Raw genomic sequence first — 18,859 nt, 5'->3', positions numbered from 1 at the left:
GTCAATAGCTGGAGGAACAATAAACTCTGTGAGGTGGGAGGAGAGCCCAGTGCTGGGAGTGGTGGTTGTGAGGGGCAGCTCTGGGACCATTGTCCTGGGGCAGGATCTCCCAGGGTGTCCAGAGAAGAAGGGCCCAGACAAGCCCCTGCTCTGCTGGTCCTCCCTGACTCTTGTAGGAGGCCAACCCAGCCCAGCCCCTCCCTAGCTCTCCACACCTCCCTGTGCATCAAATGGAGGAGTGGAGGTCAGTGACAGTGTCTCTGCTGTTGCCATCTGCAGGAGATTCCCCTCCCACAGGCATCCTGCAGACCCCTAGCCCAGCCCCACTCCCCAGCACAGCACAGCACCACACTGCTGGCCCTGGGGCTCCTCAGGCAGCAACACTGCACACACTCAGCGCCCTGCTCTGCTCCTGGGACACCCCATGTCCCACACAGCCTTGCCCCAGCCCAGCACGTCTGGGCTGGCCTGAGCAGCCATTCCTGCAGCTCCTGCCCATGCTGCCCACAGCCCCCCACCTGGCGGTGCTGCTCTGCAGAGCGAGGGGACTGTGGTGTGCGGGGCCATGGGGGCACTCTGCAGGGCTGTGCTGGTCAGGCTGGGAAGGCAGAGCCAGCTGGTGGGAGGCACTGCCACTGACTGTCTGCCACACAAATGGTTCTTTGACCATGGAGGGTGCACACAGATAGCTGGCCTTCTTCAGAGTCAGAGACTCATAGAAGAGAAATAAACAAAGCAAGGAGCCTCCTTTGAGTCCGTCCCTTTGCAATATCCATGAGAGCAGGTCTGGGAGAAGTGCTGATCCTTCAGGCACTGCCCTCAGCAGATCCCCTTTTATGCTGGAGATGCTGGTACGGAGCCAGCTGTGTTAGAGAAGTGCCCCTGGCCTGCCCTACCTGTGGACACAGGACTGCTCCACAGCAGCACAGTGAGCAAGTGACAAGAGCAATCAGTCCTCACAGCAACACGAGATCTCTGAAGGAGAATGTTGAAGGTTAAAGAGAGTATCTCAGGAAAGACCAAACCCTGGAACAACCTGACACAGTGCTGCTGTGCCAGAACTCTTTTTCCTTTCATCTCTGCACACAGTCAAGTGCCAGTGCAGCTTTCACACGGGTCTCCAAGAAAGGATCCCAGGCAAGCAAGACACTTCAGAATCTATTCCTTTATTTAAAGACTCAGAGATCCTGGATCCTCATTTAACCAGAGGCTGAAATCATAGGAGAAAGGTAGATAATGAAATGGAAGGGGATGAACAATCAAATTTCTTCATATTGTATTGTGTTAAATTATGAGTGAGATACAGAAGAAGACAGGCAGTCTATGGCTTGTCTTAGCAAAAAAATACTCAGTCATCAGTTTCCACACTGCATCCTTCAGCTCCTGGTTCCTCATGCTGTAGATGAAGGGGTTCACTGCTGCAGGCACCACTGAGTACAGAACTGCCAGAAAAAGATTCAGGGATGAGGAAGACATACTGAGTGGTTTCAGGTAGGAAAATATAGCAGTGCTGATGAACAGGGAAACCACAACCAAATGAGGGAGGCATGTGGAAAAGGCTTTGTGTCGGCCCTGCTGTGAAGGGATACTCAGCACTGCTCTGAAGATCTGCACATAAGACAGCACAATGGAAATGAAACAAACAAATAATAAACAAGCACTAACCACAATAAGTTTAGCCTCTTTGATGTAAGCATCTGAACAGGAGAGCTTGAGGATCTGGGGAATTTCACAGAAGAACTGGTCCAGGGCATTTCCCTGGCAGAGGGGCAGTGAAAATGTATTGGCAGTGTGCAGCAGAGAATAAAGAAAAGCACTGCCCCAGGTAGCTGCTGCCATGTTGACACAAGTTCTGCTGTCCATTATTGTCCCATAGTGCAGGGGTTTGCAGATGGCAATGTAGCGGTCATAGGCCATGAAGGTGAGAAGAAAAAACTCTCCTGTGACAAAAGCAACAAACATAAAGACCTGAATAGCACAGCCTGCATAGGTAATGGTTGTTGTGTCCCACACAGAATTGGCCATGGCTTTGGGAACAGTGGTGGAGATGGAGCCCAGGTCGAGGAGGGCGAGGTTGAGAAGGAAGAAGTACATGGGGGTGTGGAGGCGGTGGTCACAGACTACGGTAGTGAGGATGAGGCTGTTGCCCAGGAGGGCAGCCAGGTAGATGCCCAGGAAGAGCCCGAAGTGCAGGAGCTGCAGCTTGCGTGTGTCTGCAAATGGCAGGAGGAGGAACTCTGTGGGGAAGCTGCTGTTGGACATTTGTTGCCTCAGGGCAGGACTGGCTATCCATGGAGGAAAAAAAAGAGAGACAAGTTAGAGAGATTTCTCTGAGCAAAATTCACACCTTCTCCCTCAGAATTTACCCTTCCCTGAACTGAATGAGGAATGAGTCAGCTCATCTCCAACACTCCCAACTGGATGACAGTGTGTCTGACAGTTTAAAATGAAGCTTGGGCTCCTTGTTCCCAAAAAGATGCCCTCAGGGCAGGGCCCAGCAATCCATGTCAGAACAGAAGCTTACACACACCTGCACCCCAGACAAGAGAGTAGGAGACCCACACACAGGTGGAGAAATAAGAAAGAATATCACAATGCTCTGACCTGCAGACAGACAGAAAGGCAGATGGGTATGCAGGGAAGCCTTCAGCTTACAAAGCTTGCATGCCACCTTTGGAAGTGACACTGCAGGGCAGGTACTCTTAGTCTCATTCTTGTGCATCACACTGCAGGACACAGGTTCCTCTCCTCTCTGGGAGGTACAGCTGAGGAGGAGGTGGTTCATTCCCTAAAGCCCCTGAGGGCAGAGGCTGTGCTGGGTGGCAGAGGAGAGCAGGGGGTTGCTGCAGAGAAGGGGCCTGCACTGCAGGCCTGGCAGGGAGTGCCTGAATCCGCCCCTCCCTTGGTGTTTCAGGCAGCAGCTCCCTCTCGCTCCCTGCCAAGGTCTCTGACGCCTGGAGCTGTCCCTGCTGGCAGCTCCTTCCCTGTTCCCACATCTCCTCCCCACCATTGCTTACAGACCCCATTCCACCTGCTGTGTGCTCAACTCTGTCTTGCAGACACTGCCTGTTCCTGTGTAATTTTCAGGAATATCTCCATGTGTTCAGTGGCTAAGGAGTAGCGCGTACCTATCAAGAGCTAAGAAGAACTGGGCTCTCAGGGGCTTCATCAAAATGTAGAAATAAATTCCCATCTCCCACTGCCACCCAGGAAAGCAAGAGGAGAGAAATCGAAATGCAAACACCTTCCCTTCAGGAATTCCTTGCTCTGATCTTCCTGAAGGGTCCCCTCCATAACACCCTCAGGGTGCTCTGGAGCCTGACTCATAGAGAAGCATCTGGACAGGAGGTGAGTCCTGCTGACTTACGGGGTTCTTCGTAGACCTACAGATCTTTTTCAGTGTAATGATCTTGGAGCTTATTTTACTAATACAAACCTGACAACTTCATTATGATCCTCCTGACTGCCTTTCAGGGAAGGAAAGTTAAAGCACAGACTCCAGAGAGTGTCTTCCCTTCAGGTAGTGCCTGCCTTGGTTTTCACTGTCGAGAATATCCCCAAAGATGCAGTGGGGGTGCTGTGGAGCTGTGAGCAGCCTGCTCCATGCAGCAGCATCTGGACACCAACAGGACACTGCCCTGCCCTGTCCTGCCAGGGGACCCCTTCCACCCACAGCTTCTTCCCGCAGCACCTGGGGCAGCTCTTCAGGCAGGCTAAGTGCTGAGCCTGGCAGGCAGCAGAGGCCCTGCCCAGCACACAGCCCCTGGGGCACAGCAGAGACCCTGCTCTGCACCACAGCCCTGGGCACCCCTGCCTGCAACCTGTCTGCACACCCAGCAGCCAGCCCTGCAAGAAGGAACTCTCAAGTCCTGTCCTGATAGTTTTCACAGGTAAGCCCTGCTCTGGACCTTGTTCTTCTCCTCTTATCCAAAGAAGCTCTGAGAGTCCTCCTGAAAGATCCCATAGGCTGTGGGTTTTTCCAGCAAATCTGGAGATGGCACCAGGAACAACAGTTGTGTTGCCCTGCAGCCAGAGACTTACCCTGTTCAGGGCTGTGAAGATTTCTCCCACTGTGAGCTCTCAGCGTCCCCCACCTTCACACTGCCTTTAACTCTCCCTCCCTTATGTCAGGTGCCCTTTTCCCCTGCAGGTAGTGCCCCCAGCCCTGCTGCTGTGCTGTGCAGAGGAGCTGCTCCTGGGCAGAGCTGTCTCTCTGCAGCACTGCCCGCTTGCCAGGAGCTCCCCTTGCTCCCAGGAGCCTGGACCAGTTCAGCAGAAGAGCTCCAGCCCTAGGCTTTGCTGTCTCTTTACTTCTTGTCTCCCTTGAGACGTCCCTGGGGCTCCAGGGCTGACACCTCCTGCAAAGCAACAATCACTTTTGCAGAACATACTTTGAAGTCAACTGAAATAATGAAGTCATCTGAAATAATTAACAAATGTCCCTTTGAAACAGCAGAGGGAGGCTGAGTACAGAATTACGGTTAGCCCTAACAGAGTTTGATTGTCACTGAGAGGTGCAAAAGTTCCCTCTGGAAAACTCTGTTAATGGCCAGTAACAAATAGGACACACAGGCAGAGATAGGGAGGGGTTAGGTACCCTTGTGCAGTGCACCGATCCATCAGAGGCATCTCATCCCCAGCTGGAAACTCTTGATCCATGTGGTGATCCTTGTGTGATGAAGCTCCCCTCACACACCCCACAAACCCATTGGAGCTTGTTCAGTTGGTTCAGTTCAGTGTGGCCTCTATGTGTGTGAGCAGCTGGAGTGCATGGAGCTCTGCCTGGGGATGAGTGAGGATCTGACAGCAAGCTGATGGGTCAGGAGTAAAGGGAGGGTAGGGACAGGGGACATTATAGTGGGAGTCTGCTGCAGGCCACCTGATCAGCAAGACCAGCAGATGAGGCCCTGTGTAAACACATAGAAGCAGCCTCACATTCAAAAGCCCTGGTCCTCAGGGGGGACCAACCACCCTGGTGTCTGTTGGAGGGACAGCACAGCAGGGCATAGTCAATCCTGGAAGGTCCTGTTATGCATTAATGATACCTTCCTTCTTCCATTGATAGCGGAGAGAAGCGTTATGCTGGACCTCGTTCTCAGCAACAAGGAGGGGCTGGTGGGGAATGTGAAGCTCAAGGGCAGCCTGGGCTGCAGTGACTGTGAAATGGTGCAGTTTAGGATGCTAAGTGCAGCAAGGAGGGAACAGAGAAGTCTCACTTCCCTGGACTTCAGGAGAGCAGACTTTGGCCTCTTTGGGCATCTCCTTTGTAGAGTCCCATGGGACAAAGCCCTTCAGGGGAGAGGGGCCCAAGGAAGCTGCTTAGTCTTCAAGGATCACCTCTTCCAAGCTGTGGTGGTTTTACTTTGGTGTGCGGCTGAGCTCCAACACAACCACTCTATCACTTCCCCTTCCTCAAAGGGAAAGGGGGAGAAAATAAATGCAAAGGGCTCAAAGGTAAGGTTAAGATAAGGACAGGGACACTCAGCAATTATTTTGATGGGCAAAACAGACTCAGAGTGGGGAGACAGATAGTAAAATTTATTGCCTATTACTAACAAACTAGAGAGGTTAGAAACAAAGTAAACACACCCAGAAACACCTTCCCCTGATCCACCCTCTTTAATAGGGGAATGGGGGCTGCGGTCAGTCTATAGCATTTCATCTCCACTTCTCCTTATCTGTCACTCTCTTCCCTTGCTCCAACGTGGAGTCCCTTCCACAGGATGCTGTCCTTCCAGAACAGATCTTGCATGGGCTTCCCACAGGCAACATCTTCTCGAGAACTGCTCCAGATATGGGTCCGTACCACGGGGTCCATCCCTCAGGAGCACACTGCTCCAACCTGGGTCCTCCATGGGCAGCAGCTCCTGGATCCTGCTCCTGCACGGGCTCCTCTCCACAGGCTACAGCTTCAGGCCCTGCAAAGGGCCATTTCTGACAAAGACCAATGGACTCCTTAGAGCTGGAAATAGGAGGCCATGATTACAGGTAGGCAAAGGCCCTGTGCAGGTGGCTCTGAGGCTGAGAAAATGCTAGGTTTGTTTCATCAAGCAGAAAGGCCACGGCCTGCTGCCAGGCCTGGGCAGAGAGGTCCTGTCCCTCACATAGGGCTCTGGGCCCTTCCTCAGGGAGTGGAATGTGTGGTATGCAGTGCCAAGTGAAAGACAGAGGTATAACACTTACTGGCCTCCTTTTGGACATGCAAAGTGGGGATAAAGGCCCAGTGGTAAGAAGACAACATATCTCCTCCTAGGCCTCAGTGGCAGAGAGACTTGCCTTAGCCAAAGGGACAAGACCTTGGTTTTCCTGGCTATGTTTCGCCTTCCCAGTGCCCTTGTCCCTCTCCACTGCTGGCTGTCCTATGCTGTTCCGCACCTGCCCCTGTTTCACTGCATTTTACACACATCCATCTTGCTTTCCCACCTTGCTCACCCCTTGACATTTCCGTGCTTTCATTGATGTCTGTACCCTCTCCAGCTGTGCCCTGAAACACTATGTCATGGAGGGATAAGAGATTCCCTCCAGGTCACCTCTGACAATTTTTCACATCTCTTCCACTATCTTATCTTCTCTCAAGCCTTATCCCCAGCACCCAAGCTTTCCTTTAAGGCAGGTTTTCTCTCACATGCTGTTTTCCATGACCAAGGAAAGTTCCAACATTTCAAAAACCATTCTTTACACAGGAATCCTCCTCACCCATCAGCTTTTCTGTGGCTTGTCAGCTGACCAGACACAAGGAACCTCACCATGATCCTCCAGGCCACGTGGCCTTCCTGCTGGCCTTTCAGTTCCTCAGAAAGAAGCAACCAAGCCACATGCCTGTCTCTCTCCAGTCATGTACTCAGGCACAATACACTTAAAAAAAAACACAACCAAGGCCATTTCTGCATGGGCCTTTCAGGTACTTGGGCAGAGGGCATCACACAAGCACCATGCCAGACAGGTGCCTTCTGCTGGCCTGTGAGAGACACTGGGAGATGTGAGCCTAAAAGCCCATCTGTCAGCCAAGGGGCAAGGGTTGACCCGACATCTACTTCAGAAAGATGGGACCTCCCAGTCCCTTTCCCAGCCATGCTCCTGCTGCTAGCGTCTCAGCTCCAGAGGCAGAAGTGACCTCACAGTCCCCACAAAAGCCAACTGTTTCTGACTTGACACCTTATAAGGACATCCAAAACTGGCACCCTCCTTGACGCCCAGCACCTAATGCAATAAAAACAAGGTCGTTGTCATCATCCAAGGCCATAGAGCTCCTGATGGCCTTTCAGCTTCTCTGATGGAGAGCAGACTACTACATGCAAGCTTTGTTAGGTAGTAGGTTAGGAATGACTTCGAAATAAATATTGACACTAGCTGCATGTCTGCGGCTCCTTAGTTCTTTATGACAACTTAAATGCCACAAGCATACACCAGCCATGTGCCTGAAGGTGGCACATCAGGCCCTCAGACAAAAGTTCCCCAACACCCACCTGCACAGCCATGGGCCTCCTGCTGCCTCCTGAGATCCCGAGGCACAGCTGACCTCAGCAGAGAATCCCCACCCATCTCCTCCTTGAGCCCTATGACCTGAGCAGATCCATGTCACCTCCTCCAAGACCAAGCAATTGCTGCAGGACCTCTCCAACCCTTCCTAGCCTCATGGGGTGAAACAACTTCAATTTAGTGATAAGAACAAGGTATGTGAGGATCAGGTGTTCAGGTTAGGGTTTAGGGATTAGATTTTGCCTTCCAGGTTAGGGATTGAGCAGCGTTTTAGAGGGATGCTTCTGATGCTTTGGGTAGACAGTCAATGTTTACGGTATGAGCTAGATCTTTGGTTAGGGTTTCATTATGTGCTTTGTTATGGGATGAGGGTTGGTGTTAAGGATGGCAATTTAATGTAAGCGATTAAGGGCTAGGGATTAGTAAAAGCAATAGATTAAGATTAACCGTAACAGCTGATGTGTTTGGGGTTTAATATTAAAGGTAGGTTTTGAGGTAGGGGATTAGATTCCTTCCATGGTGAAGCATAGCAACTAGGGTATCACTAGGTTTTAATGTTCCTGGTTAGAAATATTGCCAGGGTTTGACGTGAAAGTTTTCCTACTAAGTGTTGCTGCAGCATCAACTTTACCTGAACCCCTCTCACCTCTTCAAAATCTTTCCTTTCTATTAGCCAAGCCAATCTTCTCTCCCACAAATCTCCCACCTTTATTCTCCCAGATTTCCCCTGACCTCCCCAAATGTATCACCCTGTTGGGGGCAGCTTTCTGAAGGCCTTTATGACCTCAGAGGCTCTTCCTTCCTGCTGTTGGCCAGCCAGGTGCTGGGACAGAAGTGACCTCACAGCCAGCATGCACAGGGCTACAAGGAGCTGTTGTGCTCAGGAGGTCTCTTCCCCTCACACCCAGGAGCACTGGGTGCAGGGGATGCCCTGCACAATCCCTCAGGTACTATTCCTGCCAACCAGCTCATGCTTCAGAAGGCCTCCCCCATGTCCAGGCTCACATTTCCCAATGCTGGCTTTAGCAAGTCCAGGTCATACTGAAAGAAATGACCACCTCTTTGTGGAAAAGTGAATCAAGAACTGTATATATAGTTTAGGAAAAAGTCGAGAACTCTTCAGTGAAGGAATTGGTGTGAAAGTCACAGAATCATAGAATTCTAGAATGGCCTGGGTTGAAAAGGACCTTCAAGATCATCTAGTTTCAGCACTGCTGCTCTGGGCAGGGTTGCCAACCACTAGAGCTCGCTGCCTGAAGCCTGGCCTTGAATGCCTCCAGGGATGGGGCATCCACAGCCTCCCTGGACAACCTGTTCCAGTGCCTCACCACCCTCTGACTGAAAAACTGTCTTTTAATTTCTAACCTAAATCTCCCCTGCCTTAGTTTAAAACCATTCCCCCTTGTCCTATCACTATCAACGCATGTAAACAGGCGTTCCCCCTCCTGTTTATACGCGCCCTTTATGTACTGGAAGACTGCAATGAGGCATAGGAGAGGTGCTTTCTGCATAGGAGAGGTGCTCCAGCCCTCTGATCATCTTCGTGGTCCTCCTCTGGATGCCTTCCAAGAGCTCCACATCCTTCTTGTGCTGGGGATCCCAGGCCTGCACGCAGTATTCCAGGTGGGGTCTGACAAGAGCAGAGTAGAGGGAGACAATCACCTCCCTCTCCCTGCTGGACTCCTCTTTTTTAATGCAGCCCGGGACATAGTTGGCCTTCCGGGCTGCAAGCACGCACTTCTGGCTCATGCCCATCTTCTCGTCCAGCAGGACCCCCAGGTCCTTCTATGCAGGTCTGCTCTCAAGTTCTTCTTCTCCCAGTCGATATAAATACTGGGGATTGCCCCAGACCAAGTACAACACCTTGCACTTGGCCTTCTTGAACCTCATTAGGTTCTCATGGGCCCACTTCTCCAGTCTGTCCAGGTCCCTCTTGGATGGCATCCCTTCCTTCCACTGTATCGACCTCACCACTCAGCTTGGTGTCATCTGCAAACTTGCTGAGGGTGCACTCGATTCCATCATCTATGTCATTGATAATGATGTTGAAAAACATTGGGCCCAAGGCTGGCCCCTGAGGGGCACCACTTGTGACTGCATTGCTTTATTCAGCTGTTTTTTTCATGATGCATTGCTTTATTCAGCTGGTTTTCAAGAGGACCATACCTCCAAATGGGAATTGACCTTGAGACTCTGTCTGTCCCACAGGATGTGACGGCACCCTTAAGAAACAGCTGATGGCACTTGGGCTCATTCAAGTTCATCTCACCACACCCACACCATAGGCTGTCTCAGATGGACAAGACAAACATGGGCTTCAGATGTAGTCATTTAGTGTTCGTAGCTGGAGGAACAAACCACCAGTGTGAGCTAGGGTGAGAGCCTAGTGCTCGCGATGGTGGTTGTGAGGGGCTGCTCTGGGATCATTGTCCTGGGGCAGCATCTGCCAGAGTGTCCAGAGAACAAGAGCCCAGCCCAGCCTCTGCACTTCTGGTCCTCCCTTTTCCTACCAGGTGGCCAGCCCAGTCCAGACCCTCCCCAGCTCTCCAAAATTCCCTGACCTTTTCACAGCCCAGCCCATCCCAGCAGAACAGCTCAGGCTGGGATGGCTCCAAAGCAGCAAATGGAGAACGGGAGATGAATGGTTGCCTCTCTTCTACTGAAATTTCCTCTCCCTCCTTTCCACCCTGCCTCCAAACCTTTTCCCTCCCACAGGGAGCCTGCAGCCCCCCAGCCCAGCCTCACTCCCCAGCACAGCACAACACCACACCACACTGCTGGCTATGTAAATACATGCATTTACATCAATTGTTTGCCACTTTCCTCCCTTTTGATGGGCCCATACTTTATGCTCTTTAGGATAAAGTATGGTTCCATTATGATTGAGTCCTAATGCAATGATTGGATATACATTGTATACGGTGGCATTACTTATAGTAAGTATAAAGGCAACAATTTTATCATTTTCTGCATAATGGGTAAAGTTCACTAATTGCCACCATGCTTGAAATTCTTTTTCAAATTCTGAAGCATTATCCCAAATCAATTTTCGAATTTCAGTGGGCAAAGTTCCTCCTTCTCCCTCTCCAATAATAGCTGCTGCTACAGATTGTATCCATAACTGTGCTTGGATACAGCTCAAGGCAAGGGAAGTATTGCCTTGGGCTTTTCCAAGGGCATTTACAATTAATTGATGATCATTTTCCTCAATTTGTTCCCAATGGGGTAAAATATCTGATAGAAGCCATTGATTTGCTCCTAAAGCCAATAAAGATGATTTTATTGGTTGTTCCAGTTTCCTTAGGTCATCTGTAGTAGCAGTTATTCTACTTATTAAAACCTCAGCATCAATGCTATTTAATATACCTAATCCTGTCCCTAATAACCCAGTTGCATCCCGTGGCCCTCTTTTAGGGACCAACTAGGGTTAAAGAGAATTTGTTGTTGAATTATGTAAGGGCCTGTATTGAAGATGGAAGGAGTTAGACCAATGGGAGGCTGAGTCGGTTCGTTTTCAAATATCTGCGGAGGCAGAGGCTTCTCTTCCAACCTAGAAAATTCTGTGATTCTGTGATTCTGTGATTCTTATCCTTTGTAGTCAATGCAAATAATATTTCTGTGCCTCTGTAACCCCAAAGACAGTACACAATTATAGGTTTGGTGAAAGTAAAATTGTACCAGCAATCAAAATTTGGTTCCGTTATTTTGGTAACTGTCTTAATTTCAGTCAGCCGATTATAAGTGGATCGGTTAGTTATTCGGCAACCAATTTGTATTGTCTGTCCAGACATGGCTTGAAGTTCAGCCATTCTTAGAGAATCATTCCAACTCCATTCATCTTTTGAAAATATTTTGTTTCCATGTAGAACTAAAGTAGAGAGATTTAGGTCCTTTCTGTTTTGAGATGTTCCAGTGACTGTGCTATACTGTGACAATACATGGTTAAATGCCATGGTGAAACACCTCAGCTCCATGCACAGCCACAGTAGCTAAGTTTCCTTTAAGGTCTGTAATTGCATCAAGGTCAGGGTAAAGCATGGCATTATTAATCCAAACCGTTGATTCGTCATCTTCCAGCTGTCCATATACAGTTCTCTCAGGGTTCCTGTGAACACAAAAGAAAATAAAATATGCTCGGTTGTATTCAACCGGCAGGGTTAGAAAGAGGGTGAAATAGCAATCTTTGATTTCCCATGCATAGAAATATTTGGGAGTAGTTAGCACTATTACTACTGTTAGATACACAGAGGGCTTTCACTATCTCTGCCATGTTTGGAACTGCGGCAGTCAAAGGTGTAGTGTTAGCATTCAACTGTCTGTAATCCACTGTAAAATGCCATTGCCTGGTTGGTTCCTTTACTGGCCACACTGGTGAATTATAAGGTGAATGGGTCCTTTTAATAATGCCTCTTTTTTCCAATTCTGTTACCACCCCGTCAATCCCCGTAAATACTGCTGCTGACAACAGATATTGCCGATCATTAATGATTTTAGCAGGGGATAAGGGTATGGATGTTTGTAACAGGCTCAGTCTCATGGTGCCTGAATCCCTTTGAAGTGTTGCGAAACTCCACACAGTTCCATCAGGGAGTTTCCACATGCAACCATGCAGTATGTCAAATCCTAAAATATTAGTATATGCAGCACCAACTAATATTTCTATCCTGGTTAATTTTTGTTCCTCTGGCAACCAGAGTGAAATTTTTGCAGTGGGGCATTGTTTTTCCACGCCATTGATTCCCGTGAATTTAACCCTGCGTTGACCAGGTGTTATGCTCAGGGTTTGTGCTGTCTCATGTGTAATTACTGACATTTGGGTCCTGGTATCAATAAGAAAATTTACCAATATTTTTTGGGGTTCAACAGGAATGGCAGTTATAGGGTCAGAGTGTTCATTAGAGAGCCATTGAATTGCTAATACCCACTGAGCAGGGTGGCTCACTGCCCTCCCCGGGGACAAGAGTTTTTTTGCCGACACCACAACTCACCTCATTCCCTATTAGGTTTCAACCTCTCTTTGAATTTGGGATATCTGGGATTTTTAGTGTGGATTTGGCGGACTCGCCGAGAGTGGTCTTGAGATTTAACACTGGATGAAGTAATCCAGCTTATTTGGCATCCGTATTTATCTATGTCTTGTACCAATTCACTCCAGGGGGGAATAGGGGAGTTAGGATTTCACCTACAACCACTATCATCATCCCTACAAGCAGTTAGTATGTGATCTTGGGTGTTTTCTACAAACATCTTAAGACAATCAGGGAGTCCACGGATGAGAGGGGTTAATTGAACCGGGTCAATAGGAGCTAACATTGGGGAATTCCTTAATTTATCTCTTTCATATATCGCCTGAATGCAGGCTGCTTTCTGTACTGCTACAGCCAAGTCAGCTCCTGGTGTGGTGGTTAAAAATACTCCAGGTCTCCAAAAGCCTCCTACTTCTTCCTTACACAACATCATTCGATCTCCTCCTTTAAGAGAAACTTGACACACATACTCAACTTCTGATTCCCCTGACCGCCTTGAGAACTTCTCCTGTATTTTAACCAACTCTGCTGGTGACAACGGAATCGTTCGCACAGTAGTATGGATTTCATCATTATCATCAACAGTAGTCTCAGTCTTAACCAAAGGTCTCAAGGAAATCGATTGAGGTTCAGAATCAGAAATCTCTTCAACACCATCATCACTGTCAGACCAGAAATCACTGTCCCAGCTTTCAGGTTCTACACTATGCAGCACTCCACGAATCTGCTTGACCGGAGCGCAAGGCTGTACTTTATTTAACAGATGACTAACCCTCTCCAGCAATTGTTTAAGATGATTATTTTCACTCACAAGTTTATCATTTTCAGTCACAAGTTTGTCATTCTCAATGGAAAGTTTATTATTTTCATCCAAAAGTTTATCCACTCTGATTCCTAATGTTTTTCCCGTCTCCCTTTCAAAGGCCAATGATGACTTCAACACCTCATTCTCTGATTTCAAAGCTGTATGTTCCGCATCAGAGATCAGTTTGGGAGCAGGAGTTTCCTTAGCTTTTTGCTGAGCACAAGACAAACAGGCTCCTAACACAGCACAAATTGCACCTTTACCCTTTCTTTGACCAATCTTTCGTGAAGCCTGACAATGCTCAGTGCACTCTACCACTTTCTCCTCGTCTTTCCAAAACTTTTGGGAAAACTCCTTCCCTGCCTGGGAAGGGGCACATTTGTATTTTTGCAGACGTTTATCCATAGCAATCCTGCCGACTACGCCAATTTTACTGTCGCGTTAAGGGGTGTAGCTGATTAACCGTTACGGGCCCGGTCAGATTCAGGATACTGAACCACTCGGACATTCACCAAAAACACATTAACCATCTGGGGGTCCAGTCAGACGTTCACCAAAAACGCATTAACGGCCTGGGGGTCCGTTCAGACATTCACCAAAAACGCATTAACCATCTGGGGGTCCGTTTGGACATTCACCAAAAATGCATTAACCGCCTGGGGGTCTGGTTAGATTCAGAACACTGAACTATCACAGATAACCACCCTCACCCTCGTTGCACTCAATGAGAGTTATCACAATGCAATCAAGTATGGTTTATTACAGCAACAGATAATCAGGTTCTTTTGGATTGCCGGTGATAGGGACTGTCTGCAAAAGCAAGCTAGTATGCATGAAATACACGGGTGTTATAGATGTTACAGATGTTATAGATGTTATAGGTGTTGCAGGTGTTACAGATGTTACAGGTGTTATAGATGTTATAGATGTTGCAGGTGTTACAGATGTTACAGGTGTGCAGCCTAGAAATAAACGCGTTAAAAGGATCAAAGACTCTATAGAGGTTTATAAGCAAGTATTCAGATCTCACCCAAAGGCGTCCCAATGAGGGGGGAAGAGAGGCTCAGCCCGTCGACTGATCCCAGGAGTCAGGAGGTCCTAAGGATGTTGTCCTCGGGATGGTATCTCCCCTGATGGTGGTATCTTCCCTAACATCCCCTTTCTCTTGGGCCAATTTATATTATTTTGTATCTTTTAAGTGGAGCTTGAGTGGCTCTAGTCAAGCATATCTTAGTTATGATTGGTGTAAAGTTTTCCCGTCTCCATTTAAAGTAATAGACTCCGAGAAATTCAGGGCGCATGCTCAGTGAGGTGTAGTCGCACCTTGGAGGCGGGTAGCTTTTGGGATGGAGGTGTGTTTTGGTATTATAATGATATTATAATGAGCAAAAAGTACACTAGGGTACAGCATTTGTCAAAACATGACAGGTCTTTGGCTTAGGGTGGCAAAAAGTGCAGCTTTGTGCACAAGAACAATCGAGGCCCCACCTGATTACAGAGCCTAGCTGTGGTGTCTCCACTCCACTCTACGCTCCGTGCTGTTCCTTGGAGCTAGCACACCAAGTTTCCCCAGCGCGACAGCATCTAAGGTTGGGAGCCTAGGGAATGCTCAGGTAATGCAGTTATGCCCTACCCTGAAAGCCTCTTCAATGCTGTACCTTTTCCTTAAAAATGTGAATGTTAGTTTTATTTTCCTAGTTACTTCAGGCATTTACACCACAGCACAGAACAACACCAAACCACACTGCTGGCCCTGGGGCTCCTCAGGCAGCACCACTGCACACACACAGTGCCAGCTCTGCTCCCTGGACACCCCATGTCCCACACAGCCTTGCCCCAGCCCAGCACGTCTGGGCTGACCTGAGGAGTCATTCCTGCAGCCCCTGCCCATGCTGCCCACATTCCCTGAGCTGGCAGTGCTGCTCTGAAGAGTAAGGGGGTTGTGTTCCGTGGAGCCATGCGGGCACTCTGCAGGGTCGTGCTGGTCAGGCTGGGAAAGCAGAGCTAGCTCGAGGGGGACACTGCCATTGACTGCCTCCCACACAAGTGGTTCTTTGGCCATGGAGGATGTGCACAGGTACCTGGCCTTCTTCAGAGTCAGAGATTAATAGAAGAGAAATAAACAAAGCATGGAGCCTCGTCTAAGTCCGTCCCTTTCAAATATCCATGAGACCAGCTTTGGGAGAAGAGCTGAGCCTTCAGGCACTGCCCTCAGCTGATCCCCCTTTATGCTGGAGATGCTGGTACGGAGCCAGCTGTGTTAGAGAAGTGCCCCTGGCCTGTCCTGCCTTTGGACACATGACTGCCACACAGCAACACAGTGAGCAAGTGACAAGAGCAATCAGTCCTCACAATAACACAAAGACTCCGAATGAGAGTGTGGAAGGGAAGCAGCTCAGGAAAGACCAAGCTCTGGGGCTCTCTGGCAGTGTTGCTGTGCCAGGACTCATCTCCCCTTCGACCTCTGAACACAGCCAAGTCCCCCTGCAGCTCCACCACATGTCTCTGAGGAAGGATCTCAAGCAAGCAAGTCACAGCAGGGTCTTTTCTTTTATTTAAATACATCTCAAACACACTATAAATACACCTTACTTATACCAAGTCTTGGAGACACCCAAGGTAGATACTGAAGTGGAAGGGTTTGAAAAACATTTCTTTGTGGACAACTATATTAGAAGTAAAGAAAAACAAAGAAAAAGAATTATATCTGGTCCTGTATTGAGTTATATTATGACTGATATAACAAAGAAGGCAGGCATTTCATTGGTTCTGAAAAACCTCGAGTCATCAGTTTCCAAACCGCATCCTTGAGCTCCTTGTTCCTCATGCTGTAGATGAGGGGGTTCACTGCTGGAGGCACCACCAAGTCCAGAACAGCCAGCAAAAGATTCAGGGAGGAGGAGGACATGGAGGGGGGCTTCATGTAGGCTAAAAAGGCAGTGCTGAGAAACAGGGAGACCACAGCCACGTGAGGGAGGCACTTGGAAAAGGCTTTGTGCCATCCCTGCTGCAAGGGGATCCTAGTCACGACCCTGAAGATCTGGACATAGGAGAAAAGAATGAAAACAAAACACCCAAAAAATAAACAGGAACTGAACACAACAAGGCCAATCTCTCTGGGGTAGGCACCTGAGCAGGAGAGCTTGAGGATCTGGGGAATCTCACAGAAGAACTGGTCCAGGACATTACCTTGGCAGAGGGGGAGGGAAAAGGTATTGGCTATGTGCAGCACACCACTGCCCCAGGCAGCTGCTGCCATTTTGGCACAGGTTCTGCTGTCCATTATTGTCCCGTAGTGCAGGGGTTTGCAGATGGCCATATAGCGGTCATGAGCCATGATGCTAAGAAGATAAAACTCTGCTGTGAGAAAGAAAGCAAACATAAACACCTGGGTAGAACAACCTGCATTGGAAATGGTCATGGTATCCCACAGGGAATTGGCCATGGCTTTGGGGACAGTGGTGGAGATGGAACACAGGTCGAGGAGGGCAAGGTTGAGGAGGAAGAAGTACATGGGGGTGTGGAGGCGGTGGTCGCAGGCTACGGCTGTGAGGATGAGGCCGTTGCCCAGGAGGGCAGCCAGGTAGATGCCCAGGAAGAGTCTGAAGTGCAGGAGCTGCAGCTCGCGTGTGTCTGCGAATGGCAGGAGGACGAACTCAGTGGGGAAGCTGCTGTTGGACATTTTCTGCCTCTGGGCATGGTTGCCTATCCATGGAGGAAAAGACAGAGACAAGTTAGAGACTTATCCAAGCAAAACCTCTACCATTCTTCACAGAAAGCTGCTCAACAAGACACATATCCTTTTCCCTGTGAGATCTCTTTTTTTTTTTTTTTTTTTTTTGAGTTTAAAGTTGTCTCAGAGATCAGGCAGATCCTCTCTGGGCTCAGCAGGAGTTTGTACTTTCCTACAGTGTCTGGTAAAGAGCACCAGAGACGTATCTCAGGTGCCCACTAGCCAGAGGCATCTCTCTATTTGCAAGTGTTGAGCAGGATATTCCACAATCCCACAAGAAACAATGAAGATATTTTTGGTGCTGTCTGTAGGCTAAGGGCTGTGAAGGGAAATTAAACCCGCAATTCTATTTCAGTGTAATGATCTCTGAGGTTCAGTCACTGATACAAACCTGACAATTCCATTACAATCCCAGTGATTGCCCCCTTAGCAGGAAAGTGAAAGCAGAGATCCTAGAGAGTGCTTTCCCTTCAGGAAGCTCCTGCCTTGGTCTTCCCTGTCAAGAATCTCCCCCCGAGATGCCCTGGGGTGCTGTGGAGCTGTGAGCAGCCTGCCTTTAGGCAGCAACCTCTGGGCAGCAGCAAGGTCCTGCCATGTCAGGAGGCCTCCTTCACACAATCACACAATGTCCAGGGTTAGAATGGACCTCTGAAGATCATCTAGTCCAATCCCCCCACCAAGCAGGATCACCTAAGGCACATTGCACAGAATGGTACCCAGGCAGGTTTTGAATATCTTCAGAGGAGGACATTCCACAACCTCTTTGGGCAACCCATTCCAGGGCTCTGTCACCCTCACAGTAAAGAAGTACTCCCTCATATTCAGCTGGAGCTTCCTGTGCTTCAGTTTGTGCCCATTGTCTCTCGTGCTGTCTTTGGGCACAAATGAAAAGAAACTTGCTCCGTGCTCTCAACACCCTCCCCTCAGATATTCATATACATTAATGAGGTTTCCCTTCATTCTTCTATTTTCAAAGCTAAAGAGGCACAGCTCTCTCACCCAGTCCTCATACAACAGGAGCTACAGTCATCTAATAATCTCATTTTAGTAGCCCTCTTCTGAACTTGTTCCAGTAGTTCTATGTCTCTGTTGTACGGGGAGTGCTGAACTGGACACAGTACTGGAGGTATAAACTTCCACCCACCGCTTCTCCCCGCAGCGCCCTGGGCAGCTCTCCAGGCAGGCTGAGTGCTGAGCCTGGAAGGCGTCAGAGACCCTGCCCCAGCACACAGCCCCTGGGGCACAGTAGGGAGCCTGTTCTGCACCACAGCCCTGGCCACCCCTGCCTGCACTGTGGCTACACAGCCTACAGCCAGCCCCATATGAAACAGAACCCTCGTGTCCTGTCCCTCTGACAGCTTTGGCAGGTAGTCCCTGCCCTAGAGCTTGTCATTTTCTTCTCCAAAGAAACTCTGAGAGTCCTCCTGAAAGCTCCTACAGGCTGTGGGATTTGCCAGCAAATCTGAAGACGGCATCAGGAACAACAGCTGTGCTGCCCTGCAGCCACAGACTTACCCTGTTCAGGGCTCTGAAGATTTCTCCCGCAGTGAGTTCTCAGCATCCCCCCTCCACACTGCCTTTAACATCTCCCTCCCTTCTCTCAGCCGCCCTTGTCCCCTGCAGGCAGTGCCCCCAGCCCTGCTGTGCTGTGCAGAGGAGCTGCTCCTGGGCAGAGCTGTCTCTCTGCAGTGCTGCCCACTTGCCAGGAGCTCCCCTTGGGTCCAGGAGCCCAGCCCAGCTCAGCAGCACAGGGAGCTCTTGACAAGTCCCTGAGCCTCCAGGGGAACGGACTTGGAATCTGACAGAAGCAGTCAC

At 49.3% G+C, this 18,859-nt stretch overlaps 1 protein-coding gene across 1 annotated transcript; it reads right to left on the bottom strand.

Annotated features, from left to right (window-relative positions):
* Nucleotides 1–949: 949 nt before the first annotated feature.
* Nucleotides 950–16,648, bottom strand: LOC311216449 (olfactory receptor 14C36-like; the record flags this gene model as incomplete). The annotated part of the gene is made up of 3 exons (XM_084297983.1): nucleotides 950–975; nucleotides 1,479–2,120; nucleotides 16,501–16,648. 3 exons carry the CDS (start codon nucleotides 16,646–16,648, stop codon nucleotides 950–952), a joined length of 816 nt encoding a protein of 271 aa, XP_084154109.1.
* Between the last annotated feature and the right edge of the window lie 2,211 nt (nucleotides 16,649–18,859).

This window comes from Netta rufina, assembly GCF_964035555.1.
Source record: "Netta rufina genome assembly, chromosome: 18".
Classification (NCBI taxonomy): Eukaryota; Metazoa; Chordata; class Aves; order Anseriformes; family Anatidae; genus Netta; species Netta rufina.
This window is presented reverse-complemented; position numbering and strand designations above follow the sequence as displayed.